Raw genomic sequence first — 21742 nt, 5'->3', positions numbered from 1 at the left:
GGCAAGAGAATTGCTTGAGCCCAGGAGTTAGAGGCTAGCCTGGACAATATAGCAAGACCCTCGTCTCTACAAAAATAAAATTAGCCAGTCATGGTGGTACATACTAGTAGTCCTAGCTGCTCAGGATGCTGAGGCAGAAGGATTGCTTGAGCACAGAAGTTTGAGGCTGTAGTGAGCTGTGACCATGCCACTGTACTTTAGCCTGGGTGACTTTGAGATCCTATCTCTAAAAATAAAAATTGAAAAAATTTAAAGAAACAAAAATTACAGGGCCATCACTCTTATTTAGATCCCAAAATTTTAAATAAGGAATTATTATATCCAACTCAGATTTATAACAAAACAATAACAAATTGATTTTATTACATAAGCTAATGTTACTTTAACATGTGAAAAGACATCAGAATCTTATTTTAAAATAACAAAGACAAATTTTATTATTCTTTCAGAATAATAAATGCAGAACCATTTGTATAATTTAACATTCATTTAATAAAAGCCCTCAGCAAACCAAAAATTTAGAGAATTCTCTTGATCTGACAGGGTACATATATACAAACACACAGCAAATGTAGTGAAATATTGAAATTGTTTTATCATCATTTCATTCATTTATCACTGGTTTGTCTGGATGAACAAACCAGTGTAGTGGGTCAGAAAAATACATCTTAAAACATAAGGAATAAAAAGAATGAATAAATATGTCATTATCCATATCCAAATATGGCATGATTGTATTCACCAACATAAATACACACACATTTATATAAAAACATACACACATATACCTGTATACATATATTTTATTTTGGATATGTGTAGTTAATTTTATATTTTATAGTAAAATTTATTCTGTATTTTATATAATTATAATATATAGGTCTTATTTCAATCCCATTGAGAATGATGACATTTTTGTTTAAACAGGCAATAGCCTGGTTAGATTTAGGTTGCAAATTCCAACATGCCCTATGTGGGCTATGGTTCATAGTCTGTTCAGTTTTCAAAGTCTTTGGCCAGCAAGGGTGGTGGTTTATCTGCTGACTCAGCTTCAGCCTTTTTTAATGCCTATGAAGAACAAATCTATGCATGTGTGGCTCTAGTGTGAGCTTAGGAATTCTTAAATTCATGGGGTCACTTTCGTGAGTGCTTTCATTTATCTCTCTGGTATTTTCCAGTTCCCTGTGGTTCTTCTTCCCATGTCTTTAGCCAGAAAGCTTGGGCATTAGTTACCTCACTCTGCTTTGTACTTCTGAGGCTGTGCCCACCTACTGGGCCAAGCAACATGAAAAACAAAGGAGAAAAATGGTAAACTCATGCCAGTTTAGTATAATTTTGAATTCTGATCTTCTTGCCCAATCTATCTCCCATTGTTTACTTTTCAGAATGGTCAATAGTTGCGATATGCTTTCTGTTCAGACTCTATAGCTGCATTTAGAAAGAGAGTCAGGGAAGAGTCCAGGTAGTTCTTTCCTGGAACTAGGATTCAGAGCAGTATTCTTAATAACTAAAAACTTAAAAAGAAAACAAACTGCTTATAAACGGTGGAATCAATTGTATATATTCGTACCATGAAAAAGTAGCATGTTTACATCATGAATTATCATTTGTCAATGTAAAAGAACCAACAGCTGCTATACACATCAGTGTTGATTGATAGATTACATAGACATAGCATTAGCGAGGCAAAGCCTGTTGCAAAATAATGCATAGTACGTAGTTCCACTTATATAAAGTTCAAGAACAGGCAAAACTAACCTTATCAGAAAATTAGACTAATTGTTACCTTTGGGGAAGATCAATGATTGGGAGTAGAACTGAAGGAGGTCTTTTTGAGTGCTAGTAGTATTCTATATTAGGAACTTTGAAGTGGTTACGTGAGTGCTGCCACTTCATACAAATTCATTGTCCAGTACACTTAAGAACTGTATAATTTTATTATATGCATATGATAATTTAATCTAAAAGTCTACAAGTATATTTTAAGAATGGAATGCCACAAACATTGGTCATATCATATTGGTATTTTGATTTTTATGTGTACAAACTTCCAGGATTACTGTAATTGCTATTCAGTTAATCTGTATCATTGTTATAAGTTCAATTTTGCAAATTTCTATGTCTACCAGCCCATCGCTTAAACTCTCTTTACTTCCTATCTTTTCCATTCTCTCCCTTTCTCTCTCTTATATACATATACGTAGAGTTCTTATGCAATTAAATCCTGAATCATTTTAGTTTAAAGACAGATCTAAAAATAGCTAAATATTTATCACTATGTGAAAGTATGTGGAAAAAAACATGAACAAATGACTTTGGATTTTTAGTAAACCCTCTAAATATGAAGAACACTAATCTTCTAAGATATGAAAAAAAAATCCAATTCTAAAGTAGGAAAATATATTTTTCCTTAGAATTGCAGCCTTTGGTCCTGAGAATAAATTCATGGCCATTAGAAAGTCATCACATATGCAGAAGTGATAAGCACTGAATTTAGTCAGTGTGGCTAACAATACAACCTGTCCTATAGTAGACTGTCAATTTTTGTTTATGGAATAAAAAATAAATAGTTCATATGGTGACTTGAATTTCCTACTAAATAGAGTTTAGACAATTACAGTGGCAACTTTTGGGTCATTAGCTCTCTGGGGGTTGTCAACACAGATAAGTAGTATAGATTTGGTAAACTCTTCTGTCATTTTATTAAATACAGATTTTATCTATTAAATACAGATTTTATCATTTGTACATGATTTATTTATGGATAAATTTACCTGTATTTCTTATTGTAAATAAGTTTACAAATTTCTTATTGTAAATAAATTTACAATAAGAAAAGCCTAACAACATTAATTATACATCAAATAACAGGCATAAATTCACCAATTTGCATTCATTGCCTGTACTTTGTGCATTTCATGAGTAATAATATATTGTATCCTACATACACAAATAAATGACAAAAATGATAGTTTCATTGTAAATTCAAAAGCATGGCTGCCTTATTTTTTTCAAAACTAAAACTTCTATTAAAACAATAGAGAATCTCTTTATTGTTTTTAAATTATTTATGCAAAAACAATTGTTCCAATAAGAGAAATGTCTTGAAAACCTGTTTTTAAAAGCATAAATCATTGCCACATTCTGTAAATTTGCTTTAGATTATTTTCTCTTCTGGAAAACTGTAATTAAAAAATAATTTCTCACAATAATTACGCATGAAAAGAATATTAAATCAAGAATACTTTTAAAAGAGATTTGTTCAAATTAGAATCAGAGTACTTTTCAAGTGGTAACCTAATATTTGTTTTTCACTTCTTAAAGTTTATATTCATAATTGATTTGGTAGAAATATAAAGTAACACAGTCACACTAGACTTTTGGAAATTTCCTCTGTGTTTATAGCTTTTATCTACATTTCTCTTGGAGAAAATTTCAGTTTGCAATTTAAAAATCATGTATCATACAGTTTGAACAATCTACTGCAATTATAATGTTTATGACTGGAAATGTAATAGAATAAATTGACTGTATTAAAAAATTAAGTGCTGGTCTATTGAGATTATTTAAAAGATATCTAAAAATAACAGTGTATTTTATTTACTTAATTGAAATATTTTCTGAATTATATTAATAGTGTAATTATTTCTTCAGTCCATTCTCCTTTATTATACATTATTATTAAGCAAATGAACAAAACAAATACTGTTTCTAAAATTATCTGGTAATAATCTTATTTTTATATTTCTTATTTCTTATAGAAACCATAAATTAAAGAACATACTATTAATCAAAAGAATATTATCACAAAATTATACCATTTTGGTTATATTGATTAAAGTTAAAATGATTTAAATTAGATAGTTGGCACTAGGTAATAAATCTGGATTCAGTTTATTTATTGTGTTCAAAGATGTATCTTAAAAGAGCTTCTTATTATATATATACATATGTGTGTATATATATATAGCTACACATTTTATATATATATATAAAACTTCGAAATAAAATATATGCTGACTGAAAAAAATTGGAACAGAGGGAAAATGAGGATAGGAAAATGAGCTGATGTCAGAAGTGAGATAAGTACACTGAGAACATGACAAGTGTTCCTGTGCATCTGATGGAGATGGGTCACAAATTTAGGCCAAAGCTTTCCAGTAGGATTGATCTAGAAGGATCAGTGATTCATTTAATGGGTCATAGTATCCTTGAAATAAAAACAAAGTAGTCATTCAGGAGAAGACCTATTCCTGGCACTATAACTGGAAAAACATGTCCCATATGTCTTAATAAAAAGAATATTGGAAATTTCATCTGCACCTATATCCTTATAGTACTGTCAGAAGAGCTCTGACATTTCTGGTAATAATGTCCTCATATTAGGCTGTGCTATCACACAGAACACAATTCAGCAAAAGCCAAAGCAATCTAATATGGATGGATACAGCTATCAGATAACATGGCTTCACCCAGCAAAACACTGTGGTGTGCATATTTTCACTGTGTCTTAGACGTTGTCCTGTCTGCATGCATGTGTGCTCACGTGTTGATATGGACACCTCGATAAAAGGAGATACAATATCACTTTCAACAAAAATTTAGTCATTTATTATATTCAGCTTTATCTTTGTATATTTTCCATAATATGTACATTTTAAAAGGGTTTTTTAAAAGAGAGTTTTAAAAGTTTTACATCTAAGCAAAGGGCTAAACAGTATGTTTTCAAAACTTCTCAACCACTGATTCTTAACTGAGTGAAAATAAGTGACGGTTATTTCTGGGTTATCCTTCCTGACTTTTTCTAATATTACTATTTTATTTTTTCTTATCCAGTACAAAACCAACGAATTTAAGAGCTAGTGGAACTAAAATAGGATTATCCTCATCTTTTGAAAGATAAGGGCTAAGATAAGAAAAGTATACAGACTTAAACAGGCAACCTGGATTTGGCTAAGGGTCTTAAAAATTAGTTTGGCTTTTATTTCAGGACCAAACAACAAGAGTTTATTTTTTTTTAAGTTTAGAATTGATGCCAGGAAAATGTTCCCAAGTTTGAAAGGAGTTTTAGCATAATCTCTTATGAAACTTTAAAAAATGTAAGTGCCTGACATTCATTTGAAATATCCTGGGTTAGAAACTTCAGAGGGTCGTGGGAGAACAAATATAACCTCAGAAAGCCCCAGAGGGGAGCCTGTCATGTATTCCATATTGAGACTCATGTATTTGTTTTGAATAAGCTAAATAGGAAAAAATATGAGAAAACAAAAATAATTCCTTTCTTTATTTTGAAAGTTCAGTCTGCTCTGTAACTTGTCACCCATCGAGTGCCAAAAAAGAAGCTGGAAAAGATACACATACCACAGGCATTGTGGGGTGAAGAAACATTACGCCTACAAGCTTCTTCCGTTTTGCTATCCCATGTTCTTTTCTGTCTTTAAATGTCAACAACTCCAGTAAGCAGGGAATGCCAAGAGCACAGTCTCCAGGCCGCATGTGTTATCCTAGCTGTGTGTTGCCCTCTTCAATATTACTGTGCTCCTGACTTCTGTCATGTGAAATGGGAGACATTGGAACAGTCATCATAAACAGACTTTTTCAGAGAGGATTTAATCATCCCTTTTTTTGTATGCAACACATATGTTTTAATGGAGATTTTTCAGAAAATTTCAGCAAGCAACATATTCACTGGCAGATGAACCTCAGGACTAGGGAAGGCCCAAATAAGAAGAAACTTCTTAATTTTCCATCTGCCTTCCCATTTACTGCATATCTCTTAAATAACTATGGTAAAATTTTTGATATTTATCTTTAAAAACGAAATCAAATTGTTCTGCTCTATTACAAATCTGATTTAGTTCAAGAGTAATCACAGAATGGCTTTTCACCAGCTACAAAGTGTCCCAACTATCTTTTCACACTTTTAAAATGACGATTCTTCCAATAAGTGTTATTCTATGCCTAGAGTAAAATTCATTTTATTTTAGTAGACCATTATATTAAACTTGACTTACAATGTTTTAAATGCTTTTTTTCGTATTCACTCTGCTCCTTTTTCAACTTAGTGAGTCATCCCTAATTTAAAGTATGGTCTTTAATCTCTCTATAGCTAAAACTTTTTTTTTCACATTCTGTCAACAATTACTCTTATATCTATGTTATTTCTGTTGCTTTCCTTGAGCCTCATTTATTTACCAAATCAAGGGCACCAAATACTTTCCTTGAAATAACTCAATTTATTCTACAAAGTATCAGTTGAGAGAAAATGGTTTTGCCACTTCTTGCCCCTGGCAAAATATCAGAATATACAAGTTTAAAAGACAGGGTAGTTAAACTAATTGTCTTACATAAAATTATTCCTGTGGTGAAAGACATGTGGGTGCCGAGCAGACTCTATTTCAATGTTTCAGATACTGGTGGGTTAATAGGCAGTCTTGGATCATTTTGTGGGAAAAACAATGTCAACCATTTTCTTCAAAATGTACTTTGAATTAGGCACATCTTTCAGATAGAAATCCATAATGAGTGGTAGGACCAAAGAGAATATTGAAACTAATGTAGGTAACAGGTTTCATTTGATCTTTTTCAGCAAAATATATTCAGAATTTCTGCTTCTGTATAGAGTAGGTTAGTTAGTGATAGACCATTGCTTTTGCTGAGCACAATTAGAAGAGCTGGGGGAAAAAATTATGCCTTTAATGAAGTTATAAAGATATGGTAATCTAGAGAAGTTGAACTATCAATGTGGAACTGACTGCTGCTTTGGGGGCTGTTGCTGATACTGCTCAAGGAATTTGCCTAAGCAGAGGTACATTGCTAGAGAACAGAGAAACCAGCTGAGCTTTTGGTAGTCTTTTCTGTCTACAATGACAAAATTAGAGACTCTAAGGGGACTCAAACACATGATCAATTGTTCCACCGAGATGTCTGTGCAGGGCAACAGGCTCAAAAGCTAAGCCAAAAGCTGTTGGAAAAATGCTGAGATTTCATCAGTCTTCCCTAAAGAAACAAAATTAGAGTTTAGGACTTGACAGTGGTGAGGCCCAGGTGATATTTTCAAATCTCATTGAAAACCCTGAAGAGCAACAGGGATGAATAAGTAGACTGAGGCTTGCCACTCTTGTGATATGGGATCAATTTTCTCTGATTGCTTAAAGTGATCAATCCCCCATTCTAATTGCCTAAAAAACATTAATAATCCTATCACGACAAAGTTATTATTTGAAGTCCATAAATTTTTGTACAAAATATCCAGCATTCAATTGAAAATTACCAAGTATAAGAAGAGCAAGACTATGTGACAGAGAACCAGGAAAAACAATACAATTAGATATCTTGATGCACCAAAGATTCAGATGTTAAAGTTAGTAGAAAAGAAATTTAAAATAACTTTGATTAATATGTTCAAGAAATAGTAGAAAAGTTGGACTAAAAGGATAAAAAATATAGAATATCACCTGATAATTGGCATCTATATAATTGGAAATGAAGAACTCAATAGATAGATCAATCCCAAATTGAAAACAGCAGAAAATAGAATTAGTAAACTGGAAGGAAGAGCAATTAAAATATGAGAACTGAAATAGAGATTAAAAGATTAAGAAATACCCAAAAATATGTAGGAGGAAAACACATACAGGGAAAATTTCTCATGTATGTTTAAATGGAGCCCCAAAAGGAGAGCAAAAAGAATGAGGCAGAGAATTATTTGATAAAATTCTGGCCAAAAATTTTCTAAAGCTAATGAAAGACAAATTCATATATTCAAAAAAGCTGTAAAACCTAAACAGAATAAGTAGGAATAAAACCAGAATAATATGTAAACTCACCAAAGTAAAACCAATGAAAAGCAAAGATAAAAATAAAACCTTAAAATTACAGTAGGTTATTTTTGTGGATATTGACAAATCAATTTGTTTCCAAAATTTAAATGTAAATCCAAAGGAGAGGGGAATTGATAAGACAGCTATGAGAAAAAACAAAGTAGGAAGATTTACTCCACTAAATATATCAAAAATGATATAAAACCCCCAAATTAAATAATTGTGGCATCGAGGTGGGGATAGACAAATGCAACTATTTTGTAAAATATTTTGTACATTAACTTATACATACATGGTCAGTTAATTTATAACAATGGTGACAATGTAGTTTAGTGAGTAGATAATGGTCTTTTTTTACACATGGGACTGGGAAAACTAAATATAGTTATGGATAATAAAACCTCCACCTTAAATTCACTCTATAGACAATCATCAATTCCAGATTGATTATAGGTTAATTGTAAAATGTAAATAATGACAGTTTTAGAAGTAAACACACAGAATTAAATATTATTTGAACAGGTGAGCAGGAGTGAGGTCCTATTGGTAAAGGTTCTCTTTGTGGCACCATACATAAAAATTTGACTTTGTTTAATCATCCAATCATTATCCAGGCAAAACTGAGCTATGTCTGAAACTCCCCATTTAATAAACTAGTCAAAATAATTCCGTGTATATTAGTCTGTTTTTGCACTGCTGATAAAGACATACCCAAGACTGGGCAATATACAAAAGAAAGAGGTTTATTAGACTCACAGTTCCATGTGGCTGGGGAGGCCTCACAATCATGGCGGAAGGTGAAAGGCACATCTCACATGGCAGCAGACAAGAGAAGAGAGTTTTGCAGGAAAACTCCCTTTTTTAAAACCATCAGATTTTGTGAGACTTATTAACTATCACAAGAACAGCAAGAGAAAGACCTGCCTCCATGGTAATTGAACAATTACCTCCCACTGGATCCCTCCCACAACATGTGGGAATTGAGGATGAGATTTGGGTGGGGACACAGCCAAACCATATCACTATGTCTGTGGAAAAATTGCTGATCAGTATGAAGCAAGTGCATAACATATGCAGGTGGGTGTTTTATAGAGATATATAACCTACTAATTTAATTTTGACCCTGCTGGAATTAGTTAAAATAATGCAAGTTTGTGCAAAGTACTGAAACAGACGCTCCTGCTGGAAAAAAAAGCAAAGTGCAAAGTAGCCTGAGAACTGTCACAAAACAACACAGTGACAAATACACAATTAAAATTGAATACTTGAATGATCACTAACATATTGCCAGAATAAAGTATGTTTCCTTTTATTTTTCCTGTGCTACATGGTTTAACACAGATGTGGCTGGCTCAATATGTGGCATCTGTTCTTGCCTCCACCAAACTGAAAATTTGAGTTGGCACATTTTTCTACTCAGAATTTAAAAATAAATCTATTTAAATCAAAATCATTAGTGAGCAATTGAAGACTTTGAAGGAAGACAGAAGGTTTACTGCAAAACTGACACTGCAAACTGCTTAAAAGAATTTAATTAGAAATGTCTATTTTCTTCTACATATCTCTAGACAAACTTCCAACCTAGGATTTTCTCCTTGCTTAATTTTTCTTTTTCCACTGCCTTTCAAATGTCTGCTCTCCTGATACATCACACTCCTCATTATGCCTGGACCCCTGGAAGGAATAATCCAGGTTTCTTAGGAGGGTGGCAGTTCTAGCCAGTTAGTCCTATTCAGCATTTCCTATCCCCACTAATCCTGGTGAGTAACATCTATCACTGCTATATTTCCTATAGAAAAAACATGTTTTCCTCTCCTTTCCTCCCCACCAGAAAAAAAAATCTTAAAGGGAAGACAACATCCAAGATTTACCTGAGATAGCCAGGGCTCCATTGACTCCTGGCTTAAGCTCCTTTCCCAGCTAAGGAATTGAGGAGACTATTTTCTACATCCGTTTTTGGAGTATTGCTTCCTATCCCAGTCTGATGGCTTAGCTACAAAGAAAGTATCTTCCCTCAACTCCAAACTTGTCCCTCTCAGTTGACTCAGGCAAAGTTCCACTTGTATCAGCAGAGTCAGTAGTTAGAACTTAAATTCAGAGAACATGCAATTTTTGTTGATACAAACTAGCAAATGCTCATCTCATAACGTCCCTCTTCTTGAGGTCACACACCAACTACCATCATGATTTGTGTCATTTGGTAACCATGGCAAGGAAACACTCATTGCACTTTCATCAAGATGATTTAATCCAAAAGACAACTGAAAGCTGCACCCTAATTCACAAATATCAGATGAGCTCTCTAATTTTAACCCTGAAGTTGCCTCCTTTCGGGGAACTACTGTTCTCACTACACTTTAGTCAAAAAGGAAGACTCAGCATGTGTTCAAACTCAACCATAAGGAAACACTGAAAACATCAGAATGAGTCAGATGGATTTCACTAAGGATTTTGTTAGGAGACAGAGACATTTAGCACCACACTATAAACAATTTAATCTTTTAAAAACTCCTTTAGGTATTTCTGTTCCTCCCAGATCCTATTTGGGTACACTGCCAATCCATTTCCTTCTCCTTTTGGCTTCTTTAACATCCTTATATCACACATCACAGTCTGCCACCTTTTAGAGACACCCGCCCATATACGTGGCCTGTGAGAGCTGAGGCCATTTGGGTTTTGCATTCTTTTCATGAGGAGCAATACCATCAGGCCATCTGGGCTTCTCCAGACTCCTATGGAAGCTACTGACTTGAATGCTGTTCATATTCATCATATTAAAAACTTGTTCAAAGTTTTAGTCACTTTTTTGTATAGATTATTAAATATTCTAGCATGAACTAATGCATAGTGGTTCTTTATGCATTCTATGGGCATATTCTAATGTGAATTTTATAGAGATTGGCATGAGGTGTATTTGTTCAAACTACAATATTTTATTCATATAAAATGGACCTACTAAAACTAAAAAAATAAAAGTGGCCCCTGGCCTTTGAAATATCTGTTTAAATGTTTATGTTCCTCTTTAAAAATGTAAAATTCTTTGAGGTAAGGCTTATTACAAGAGTAATTTTGTTGACACAGACTGAAAGTTTTTGAAGGATGTTATAAATATCTCTTTTACCAAAAATAGTACCTTAGAGTAAAATTAAAGCACATAGGTAGGTGGATGGTTAACGAACCATTTACAAATGTCTTATTTACATAAACATTTACAAATGTCTTATGTCATTATTTTCTAGAGCAGATAACATTACAGTTATCTTAATAGGAAGCCTACTAGCCATTAAAAAACAATAAATGTTTGCGTTTAATTACTACGAAGAGTGATATTTATTATAACTTGAACATTTTACTTACATCTGTCAGATGGCCAAAAGTTGGTTTAGCTGTTTGGAGCATAAGTTGCTTGGTCACTGGGTCTAATTCTAGATGAAAACAAAAGAAAACACTTAGAATATCATAAAAAAATAATTTTCATAAATAAAAAGAGCAGTTGCTAATCCTATTTTTATCAATATTTCAAAATAGTAGACAAAATTAAATTTTCCCTAATAATTAAATTGATTCATTAGTACTTCTAAGTTCAGATAACCAGATCATCCCATAAAATTTTAGCATCGGTAATTTAGCCTAATTTACACAATGTCCAACTTTATATTCAGAATTTGGAAATTGTTTAGTACTTAACATGTGGCAGACATTAGTGGTTGTTTACCTCAAAGCCATTCATTTATCCGCTGGCAGATTCACTTTCCATGACAGAGGCTGAAACACTAGATATTTGGGTTTTTTGTTTTTGTTTTTTTGACTTTTTTTTTCTTTTTTTTCTTTTTTTTTGTTGGGGGAGGATCTTATGCTCCTAAGATATAGGCATGTTACCCAAACCAAGAGCAGGTAGATAATTTCTTATTTAAGTATGGGCATGTTTGAGAATAAAAAGGAAGCATTCATAATTCTGCTTAGACAAGAGAGTATATCAGGCTACCCTACCCAAACCAAACCAATAGGATTTAGGAGGAAGTATGCTGGGGGGGCTTTGGTGAAGGTCTGTGATCCAGGAGACAAAAACAACCTAGGATGGCCAACTGCCCTTTACGTTTTGGACGAGGTTTTGTTGAATTATAAAGCATGCAGCAGCATCTTGAATGCATGAAAAAACAAGACCAAGGACTACAGCCAATACACTGAAGACAGACGAGTGAAAACACAGAAGGAGCCAAAATTTTTGCTGACATAATGAAGAGTTTGTTTATTCTTACTTGAAATCAAAAATAAACTCATTCTTTAACTACTTCACTTTTTACTTGTGATGAAAGCATTTTAAATTATTTATATAAACACAGGCCGGGCGCGGTGGCTCACGCCTGTAATCCCAGCACTTTGGGAGGCCGAGGCGGGCGGATCACGAGGTCAGGAGATCGAGACCATCCTGGCTAACACGGTGAAACCCCGTCTCTACTAAAAATACAAAAAATTAGCCGGGCGTGGTAGCGGGCGCCTGTAGTCCCAGCTACTCGGGAGGCTGAGGCAGGAGAATGGCGTGAACCCGGGAGGCGGAGCTTGCAGTGAGCCGAGATCGCGCCACTGCACTCCAGCCCGGGCGACAGAGCGAGACTCCGTCTCAAAAATAAATAAATAAATAAATAAACATAAATATTAACAAGTAATTCAATTTAGGACCATAGTACTTTGTGCACAACTCATTCAGATAGTTGGGCAAACTGTTATGATCATTTTTATTCCCTAGGCTTATGTAATCTCCATATTACATTTTTTCTTCAATATTCAAGACATAGATGAAAGCGCTAATATTTTTAAGGTAAATATGTCAGTTTTAAGCCAGACTACATATCGGTAAACCTATTAGCCAATCTTATACAGCCTACTGAATAATCAATATTCATAAAAAGCCATGGTGTAACTTAATATTTTGAAAACTAATACATGCTGCTCTAAACGACAGAATTTTAAAAGCAGTGGAACAATTTTATACCCCAAACTCATTTGATTGTAATGAGTAGAACACATTCAAGCCAAATAACATACAAAAGATGTATGTTCCAAAGGACATACAAGATAATGTAGCAGACTCTTAGGGTATGGCCTAATGGGAATTGAGTCTGAAACCACATATATCAGGAATGAAGGATGCTAGCTCTTTACAGGGGAAACTGCGAGGTCCTTCTCATGCTGCTGACTTTGTTTTCCCTTCCATTATCTGTTCAATGCTTCCATAATCTCATCTTGTATAACACCTAATAAACATGGGAGCCCCAAGCCCAAGTTTACATGATTTTATTCAAGAAGCTAACAGTTGGCTCCATTATTTGACAAAGTTTATATTATTTATTGAGAAAGGATGATTGGTTTATCCACACCTATAAATTTTTTTATATTAGATTAAGGGTATATCCCTGGTCAAATTAAATCAATTAAAGAACTGTACCTTTTGGGTCTGTCAATGGGATACACAAATGAAATTTTATGGTAAAAGAAGTGAGCCAAGGAAACTCAAATTTGCTTATGCATACTAAGTGCTAGGTGCCACCTCACAGAATCTGCAATTGCCGTTATTTCATGCAGTCCTCACAGAAATTGCTACCAGATAGGTAGCCTCGCCACAATTTTACAAATGAGAAATTGATGTCTCAGGAAAATTAAGCAATTGGCATTGCTAGGATTTTAGCTAAGTTCTGTGTAGCTTGATAAAAAAGTAAAAGTGGATAATTACCTCATTATAAGTTTCTGGTATTGTTTTTAATTGACATAAAGCACAACCCAGAATTGTGCAGAATTTCTCTCAATTTTATGGTTGTAAAACAGTAGGAACATCATTTTGTCATAATAAATGTTAGCATTATTATTCAAGTTTTTATACCAACCTTACATTACTCCGATCATGATGTTGCATTTAATCATTTAGAAAATCAAGCAAACAGGGAAGAGCCAAGATGGCCGAATAGGAACAGCTCCAGTCTACAGCTCCCAGCATGAGCGACGCAGAAGACGGTGATTTCTGCATTTCCATCTGAGGTACCGGGTTCATCTCACTAGGGAGTGCCAGACAGTGGGCGCAGGTCAGTGGGGGCGCGCACCGTGCGCGAGCTGAAGCAGGGCGAGGCATTGCCTCACTCGGGAAGCGCAAGGGCTCAGGGAGTTCCCTTTCCTAATCAAAGAAAGGGGTGATGGATGGCATCTGGCGAATCCGGTCACTCCCACCCGAATACTGCGCTTTTCCTACGGGCTTAAAAAACGGCGCACCACGAGATTATATTCTGCACCTGGCTCGGAGAGTCCTACCCCACGGAGTCTCGCTGATTGCTAGCACAGCAGTCTGAGATCAAACTGCAAGGCGGCAGCGAGGGTGGGGGAGGGGCGCCCGCCATTGCCCAGGCTTGATTAGGTAAACAAAGCAGCCTGGAAGCTCGAACTGGGTGGAGCCCACCACAGCTCAAGGAGGCCTGCCTGCCTCTGTAGGCTCCACCTCTGGGGGCAGGGCACAGACAAACAAAAAGACAGCAGTAACCTCTGCAGACTTAAATGTCCCTGTCTGACAGCTTTGAAGAGAGCAGTCGTTCTCCCAGTACGCAGCTGGAGATCTGAGAACGGGCAGACTGCCTCCTCAAGTGGGTCCCTGACCCCTGACCCCTGAGCAGCCTAACTGGGAGGCACCCTCCAGCAGGGGCACACTGACACCTCACACGGCAGGGTACTCCAACAGACCTGCAGCTGAGGGTCCTGTCTGTTAGAAGGAAAACTAACAAACAGAAATGACATCCACACCAAAAACCCATCTGTACATCACCATCATCAAAGACCAAAAGTAGATAAAACCACAAAGATGGGGAAAAAACAGAACAGAAAAACTGGAAACTCTAAAAATCAGAGCGCCTCTCCTCCTCCAAAGGAATGCAGCTCATCACCAGCAACGGAACAAAGCTGGATGGAGAATGACTGACAAGCTGAGAGAAGAAGGCTTCAGACGATCAAATTACTCTGAGCTACGGGAGGACATTCAAACCAAAGGCAAAGAAGTTGAAAACTTTGAAAAAAATTTAGAAGATTGTATAACTAGAATAACCAATACAGAGAAGTGCTTAAAGGAGCTGATGGAGCTGAAAACCAAGGCTCGAGAACTACGTGAAGAATGCAGAAGCCTCAGGAGCTGATGCGATCAACTGGAAGAAAGGGTATCAGCCATGGAAGATGAAATGAATGAAATGAAGCGAGAAGGAAAGTCTAGAGAAAAAAGAATAAAAAGAAACGAGCAAAGCCTACCAAGAAATATGGGACTATGTGAAAAGACCAAATCTACGTCTGATTGGTGTACCTGAAAGTGATGGGGAGAATGGAACCAAGTTGGAAAACACTCTGCAGGGTATTATCCAGGAGAATTTCCCCAATCTAGCAAGGCAGGCCAACATTCAGATTCAGGAAATACAGAGAACGCCACAAAGATACTCCTTGAGAAGAGCAACTCCAAGACACATAATTGTCAGATTCACCAAAGTTGAAATGAAGGAAAAAATGTTAAGGGCAGCCAAGGTCGGGTTCCCCTCAAAGGGAAGCCCATCAGACTAACAGCGGATCTCTTGGCAGAAACCCTACAAGCCAGAAGAGAGCTTCTGTAGGGTCTCTCTCAGACCACAGTGCAATCAAACTAGAACTCAGGATTAAGAATCTCACTCAAAACCGCTCAACTACATGGAAACTGAACCACCTGCTCCTGAATGACTACTGGGTACATAACGAAATGAAGGCAGAAATAAAGATGTTCTTTGAAACCAATGAGAACAAAGACACAACATACCAGAATCTCTGGGACGCATTCAAAGCAGTGTGTAGAGGGAAACCTATAGCATTAAATGCCCACAAGAGAAAGCAGGAAAGACCCAAAATCGACACCCTAACATCACAATTAAAAGAACTAGAAAAGCACGAGCAAACACATTCAAAAGCTAGCAGAAGGCAAGAAATAACTAAAATCAGAGCAGAACTGAAGGAAATAGAGACACAAAAAACCCTTCAAAAAATTAATGAATCCAGGAGCTGGTTTTTTGAAAGGATCAACAAAATTGATAGACCGCTAGCAAGACTAATAAAGAAAAAAAGAGAGAAGAATCAAATAGAAGCAATAAAAAATGATAAAGGGGATATCACCACCGATCCCACAGAAATACAAACTACCATCAGAGAATACTACAAACACCTCTACACAAATAAACTAGAAAATCTAGAAGAAATGGATAAATTCCTTGACACATACACTCTCCCAAGACTAAACCAGGAAGAAGTTGAATCTCTGAATAGACCAATAACAGGATCTGAAATTGTGGCAATAATCAATAGCTTACCAACCAAAAAGAGTCCAGGACCAGGTGGCTTCACAGCCGAATTCTACCAGAGGTACAAGGAGCAACTGGTACCATTCCTTCTGAAATTATTCCAATCAACAGAAAAAGAGGGAATCCTCCCTAACTCATTTTATGAGGCCAGCATCATTCTGATACCAAAGCCGGGCAGAGACACAACCAAAAAAGAGAATTTTAGACCAATATCCTTGATGAACATTGATGCAAAAATCCTCAATAAAATACTGGCAAACCGAATCCAGCAGCACATCAAAAAGCTTATCCACCATGATCAAGTGGGCTTCATCCCTGGGATGCAAGGCTGGTTCAATATATGCAAATCAATAAATGTAATCCAGCATATAAACAGAGCCAAAGACAAAAACCACATGATTATCTCAATAGATGCAGAAAAGGCCTTTGACAAAATTCAACAACCCTTCATGCAAAAAACTCTCAATAAATTAGGTATTGATGGGACATATTTCAAAATAATAAGAGCTATCTATGACAAACCCACAGCCAATATCATCCTGAATGGGCAAAAGCTGGAAGCATTCCCTTTGAAAACTGGCACAAGACAGGGATGCCCTCTCTCACCACTCCTATTCAACATAGTGTTGGAAGTTCTGGCCAGGGCAATCACGCAGGAGAAGGAAATAAAGGGTATTCAATTAGGAAAAGAGGAAGTCAAATTGTCCCTGTTTGCAGATGACATGATTGTATATCTAGAAAACCCCATCATCTCAGCCCAAAATCTCCTTAAGCTGATAAGCAACTTCAGCAAAGTCTCAGGATACAAAATCAATGTGCAAAAAGCACAAGCATTCCTATACACCAACAACAGACAAACAGAGAGCCAAATCATGAGTGAACTCCCATTCACAATTGCTTCAAAGACAATAAAATACCTAGGAATCCAACTTACAAGGGATGTGAAGGACCTCTTCAAGGAGAACTACAAACCGCTGCTCAAGGAAATAAAAGAGGATACAAACAAATGGAAGAACATTCCATGCTCATGGGTAGGAAGAATCAATAGCATGAAAATGGCCATACTGCCCAAGGTAATTTACAGATTCAATGCCATCCCCATCAAGCTACCAATGCCTTTCTTCACAGAATTGGAAAAAACTACTTTAAAGTTCATATGGAACCAAAAAAGAGCCCACATCGCCTAAGCTCAATTCTAAGCCAAAAGAACAAAGCTGGAGGCATCACACTACCTGACTTCAAACTATACTACAAGGCTACAGTAACCAAAACAGCATGGTACTGGTACCAAAACAGAGATATAGATCTATGAAACAGAACAGAGCCCTCAGAAATAACGCCACATATCTGCAACTATCTGATCTTTGACAAACCTGAGAAAAACAAGCAATGGGGAAAGGATTCCCTATTTAAGAAATGGTGCTGGGAAAACTGGCTAGCCATAAGTAGAAAGCTGAAACTGGATCCCTTCCTTACACCTTATACAAAAATCAATTCAAGATGGATTAAAGACTTAAACGTTAGACCTAAAACCATAAAAACCCTAGAAGAAAACCTAGGCATTACCATTCAGGACATAGGCATGGGCAAGGACTTCATGTCTAAAACACCAAAAGCAATGGCAACAAAAGACAAAATTGACAAATGGGATCTAATTAAACTAAAGAGCTTCTGCACAGCAAAAGAAACTACCATCAGAGTGAACAGGCAACCTACAGAATGGGAAAAATTTTCGCAACCTACTCATCTGACAAAGGGCTAATATCCAGAATCTACAATGAACTCAAACAAATTTACAAGAAAAAAATAAACAGCCCCATCAAAAAGTGGGCAAAGGATATGAACAGACACTTCTCAAAAGAAGATATTTATGCAGCCAAAAAACACATGAAAACATGCTCACCATCACTGGCCATCAGAGAAATGCAAATCAAAACCACAATGAGATACCATCTCACACCAGTTAGAATGGCAATCATTAAAAAGTCAGGAAACAACAGGTGCTGGAGAGGATGTGGAGAAATAGGAACACTTTTACACTGTTGGTGGGACTGTAAACTAGTTCAACCATTGTGGAAGTCAGTGTGGCGATTCCTCAGGGATCTAGAACTAGAAGTACCATTTGACGCAGCCATCCCATTACTGGGTATATACCCAAAGGACTATAAATCATGCTGCTATAAAGACACATGCACACGTATGTTTATTGCGGCATTATTCACAATAGCAAAGACTTGGAACCAACCCAAATGTCCAACAATGATAGACTGGATTAAGAAAATGTGGCACATATACACCATGGAATACTATGCAGTCATAAAAAATGATGAGTTCATGTCCTTTGTAGGGACATGGATGAAATTGGAAATCATCATTCTCAGTAAACTATCGCAAGAACAAAAAACCAAACACCGCATATTCTCACTTATAGGTGGGAATTGAACAATGAGATCACATGGAGACAGGAAGGGGAACATCACACTCTGGGGACTGTTGTGAGGTGGGGGGAGGGGGGGAGGGATAGCATTGGGAGATATACCTAATGCTAGATGGCGAGTTAGTGGGTGCAGCACACCAGCATGGCACATGTATACCTATGTGACTAACCTGGACAATGTGCACATGTACCCTAAAACTTAAAGTATAATTATAAAAAAATAAATAAATAAAAAATAAACATAAATAGAAAAATTAAAAAAAAGAAAAGGAAAATGAGATACAAAGTGAATTATGTAACTTGCCTAATTTTAGAGGCAGAGATAAGGTAAAATTTGGTTCTCAGCTCCCAGTACACTGTTGGAATCAATACAACCCAAACTATATTGAAAAAATATATATCTACTATTGAGAACCAAATGTTTAAAATTATGAAGCATTTTCAGTTGCTATCTGCACCGATTTTGTTATCCAGAATTTTGATTCTTGATTTTATCTTTCCCAACCTGTGTTTGGCCTAGGTCTCTATAACAGTCATCAGTTTAATTCAATATTTATTGAAAGCTTACTCCGTGATCAGTAACATGTTATGAGGGAGATACAAAAGGATCATAAGACATGGCCTTATAATTCTATTGTATTGTTAAGATATATGACCATGAATTGATGAGGTTAATTTTCAAATAAATATACCAACGACTGTCAAAAAAAAAAAAAAGAAGAAAATCAAGCAAACAATTTATAGCAGGGAAAGTAACATGCAGGTAAAACAAAATTAGGAATCAGTTGTGCCTAAAGCATTATTATTACATTATATTTAAATAGCAAAAGCATAATAGCAGCATGAAAGAGAGTGGTCATTAAGTAGGTAGATTTTATTTGAAATGGGGTTGTCTCTCTCTACCTCAAGTAACTGTAAGTGACAGGAATCCAAAGTGGGAAGATGTCATCTCCGAATATCAGCAAACTTTGACATGTAATAAAACTTTTCTCTTTTTTTCTCACAACATTTCAACAAACAAAGAGGCATGCTTTTGCAAACAGGGTGCAGAAATACCATGTGAATCCATTTCAGTAATTATGATAGCCATAAAAGAATGATTGTTTCCTTTTCTTTGTACCTTCCAAGAGACCTCAGGAGGACAGCTGAAAAAGTAATGTCAAATCGATCTACAGGATGTAATTTAAAAGGTCCTGCTGTTATCAGGTTTTCCTAAAGAAGAATGCCCTCAAGAGTTGACATATTTTCATTATAGTGCTTACACAAAGCTGTGAAACTTCAATGATAGTGATAGAAATAACACTGTATCTGGGTTCATTGAGCAAAAAAAATTAAAACTAAGAGTCTGAAAAGTGATGATCAAATGATGTCTATCTTTTATTCTGTAAATGTGGTAAGATATATTAACACTTTGTTATTGTTAAATGAATCTTACATTTTGTAATAAATCAAACTTGGTCATTATGTATAGTGCTTTCTATATATTTCTGGATTCAATATACTTACATATTGCTATATTACATATAATAAATATATATAATATATATTTTTATTAATGAGGTTGGCCAGTAATTTCTTATTTTGTAAAGTCCTTATCAGGTTTCAATATAAAGTTTACCATGGGTGAATTAAATAATTCTAGGACCATTTTCTCTCTTGTCCTTTAGAAGGGTTTGTGTGGGATTGACATGTTTTCCTTAAATTTTTCATAGAATTCACAGGAATTCATACTTTAAAGTGAATTGGCATTTGTGGGAATATTTTAAACTACATATTCCATGTATTCAATAGACAAACTTTGTCACATACTCTATTTCACATTGTGAAGACTTCCTGGGATTACAGTATCAATTTCATTACTCTTTTCAGACCTATCTTATGATTTTGCTGATGATCTCCACTGTTGGGCTATACAACACATTCTGAATGACTATATCCTTTGAAATTTTTTGAAATGAGTTTTATGGCATAGGATCAATTTCTATAAATATGTAACAACATTTTGTCCAAATCTTATGCATTCTTATTGTTTTTTATTAAGATATACACACAATAAAATTCACCCCTTTAAACAGTACAGTTTAGTGGTTTTCAGTGTATTCATACAACTGTGGAACCATATCTAATTCCAGACCATTTTCATACTGAAGATAAATATTGTACCTATTATCACTCACTTTCCATCCCTACTTCTTTTTAGATCCTAGCAAACACTAATCTTTCTGTGTCTATGATTTGCCTATTCTAGACATCTTACACAAATGCAGTCATACAATATGTAGCTTTTTTTGTGAATGACTTTGTTATTTTAAGATTCATCTATTGTTTGTAGCATAAATCAGTACTTAATTTTTATGAATGAATAATTATATATATACATATAATATGGACATGCCATATTTTCTTCATCAGTTGGTGAACATTTAGGTTGTTTACACTTTGGCACTGTTATGAATAATGCTGCCATGAACATTCATGTAAAAACTTTTGTGCAGACATATGTTTTCAATTCTCTTTAGTGTATACATAGAAGTGGAATTGCTGGGTCATATAAAAAGTCAATGGTTTGCTTTTTGAGGACTGCCAAAGTATTTTCCAAAACAGCTGCATCATTTTACATTTTCATCAGCTATGTATAAGGGTTTCAATTTCTTCACATATGCACAACTTTTATTACTGTCAATATTTTATATTTTGATATCCTATTGGATGTAAAGTGGTATCACAATGTTTTATGACTTTTCTCCCACTTTGAAGAAATTTGTATTTAAATCATTTGTCTATTTTTAAATAAGGTATTTTTGTTTTATTGTTGAAGTATAATAGCTCTGAATATATTCTAGAAACTAGATCCTAATCATATATGTGATTTGTGAATACTTTTTCCTATTTTGTAGGTCATCTTTTCACTTTCTTGATAGTGTCCTTTGAAACGTAAAAGTTTTTAATTTGTATAAAGTCCAGTTTATCTAGTCTTTCTTTGGTTGTTTGTGCTTTAAGTGTTATATCCTGGAAACCATTGCCTAGTGCAAGGTTATAAACATTTACATCTATGCTTCCTTCTAAGAATTTTTCGACTTGTGGAATTTAGGGTTTTGATGCATTTTATTTAATTTTTTACATGGTATAAGATTGGG

The 21742-nt window shown here is 35.2% G+C and overlaps 1 protein-coding gene across 3 annotated transcripts in view; it reads right to left on the bottom strand.

The window, feature by feature from the left end:
* Positions 1–21742, bottom strand: part of CNBD1 (cyclic nucleotide binding domain containing 1) — a 622857-nt gene that overhangs the window by 45531 nt on the left and 555584 nt on the right. For all 3 annotated transcript variants that reach the window (XM_054656870.1, XM_016959647.3, XM_054656871.2), the window contains one exon: positions 11181–11248. In XM_054656870.1, coding sequence (XP_054512845.1) covers positions 11181–11248 — 68 coding nt within the window. The remainder of the gene's footprint in view (positions 1–11180; positions 11249–21742) is intronic.

This window comes from Pan troglodytes, chromosome 7, assembly GCF_028858775.2.
Source record: "Pan troglodytes isolate AG18354 chromosome 7, NHGRI_mPanTro3-v2.0_pri, whole genome shotgun sequence".
Lineage (NCBI taxonomy): Eukaryota > Metazoa > Chordata > Mammalia > Primates > Hominidae > Pan > Pan troglodytes.
The sequence above is the reverse complement of the archived record's forward strand: the minus strand, read 5'-3'. Positions and strand labels throughout refer to the sequence as shown.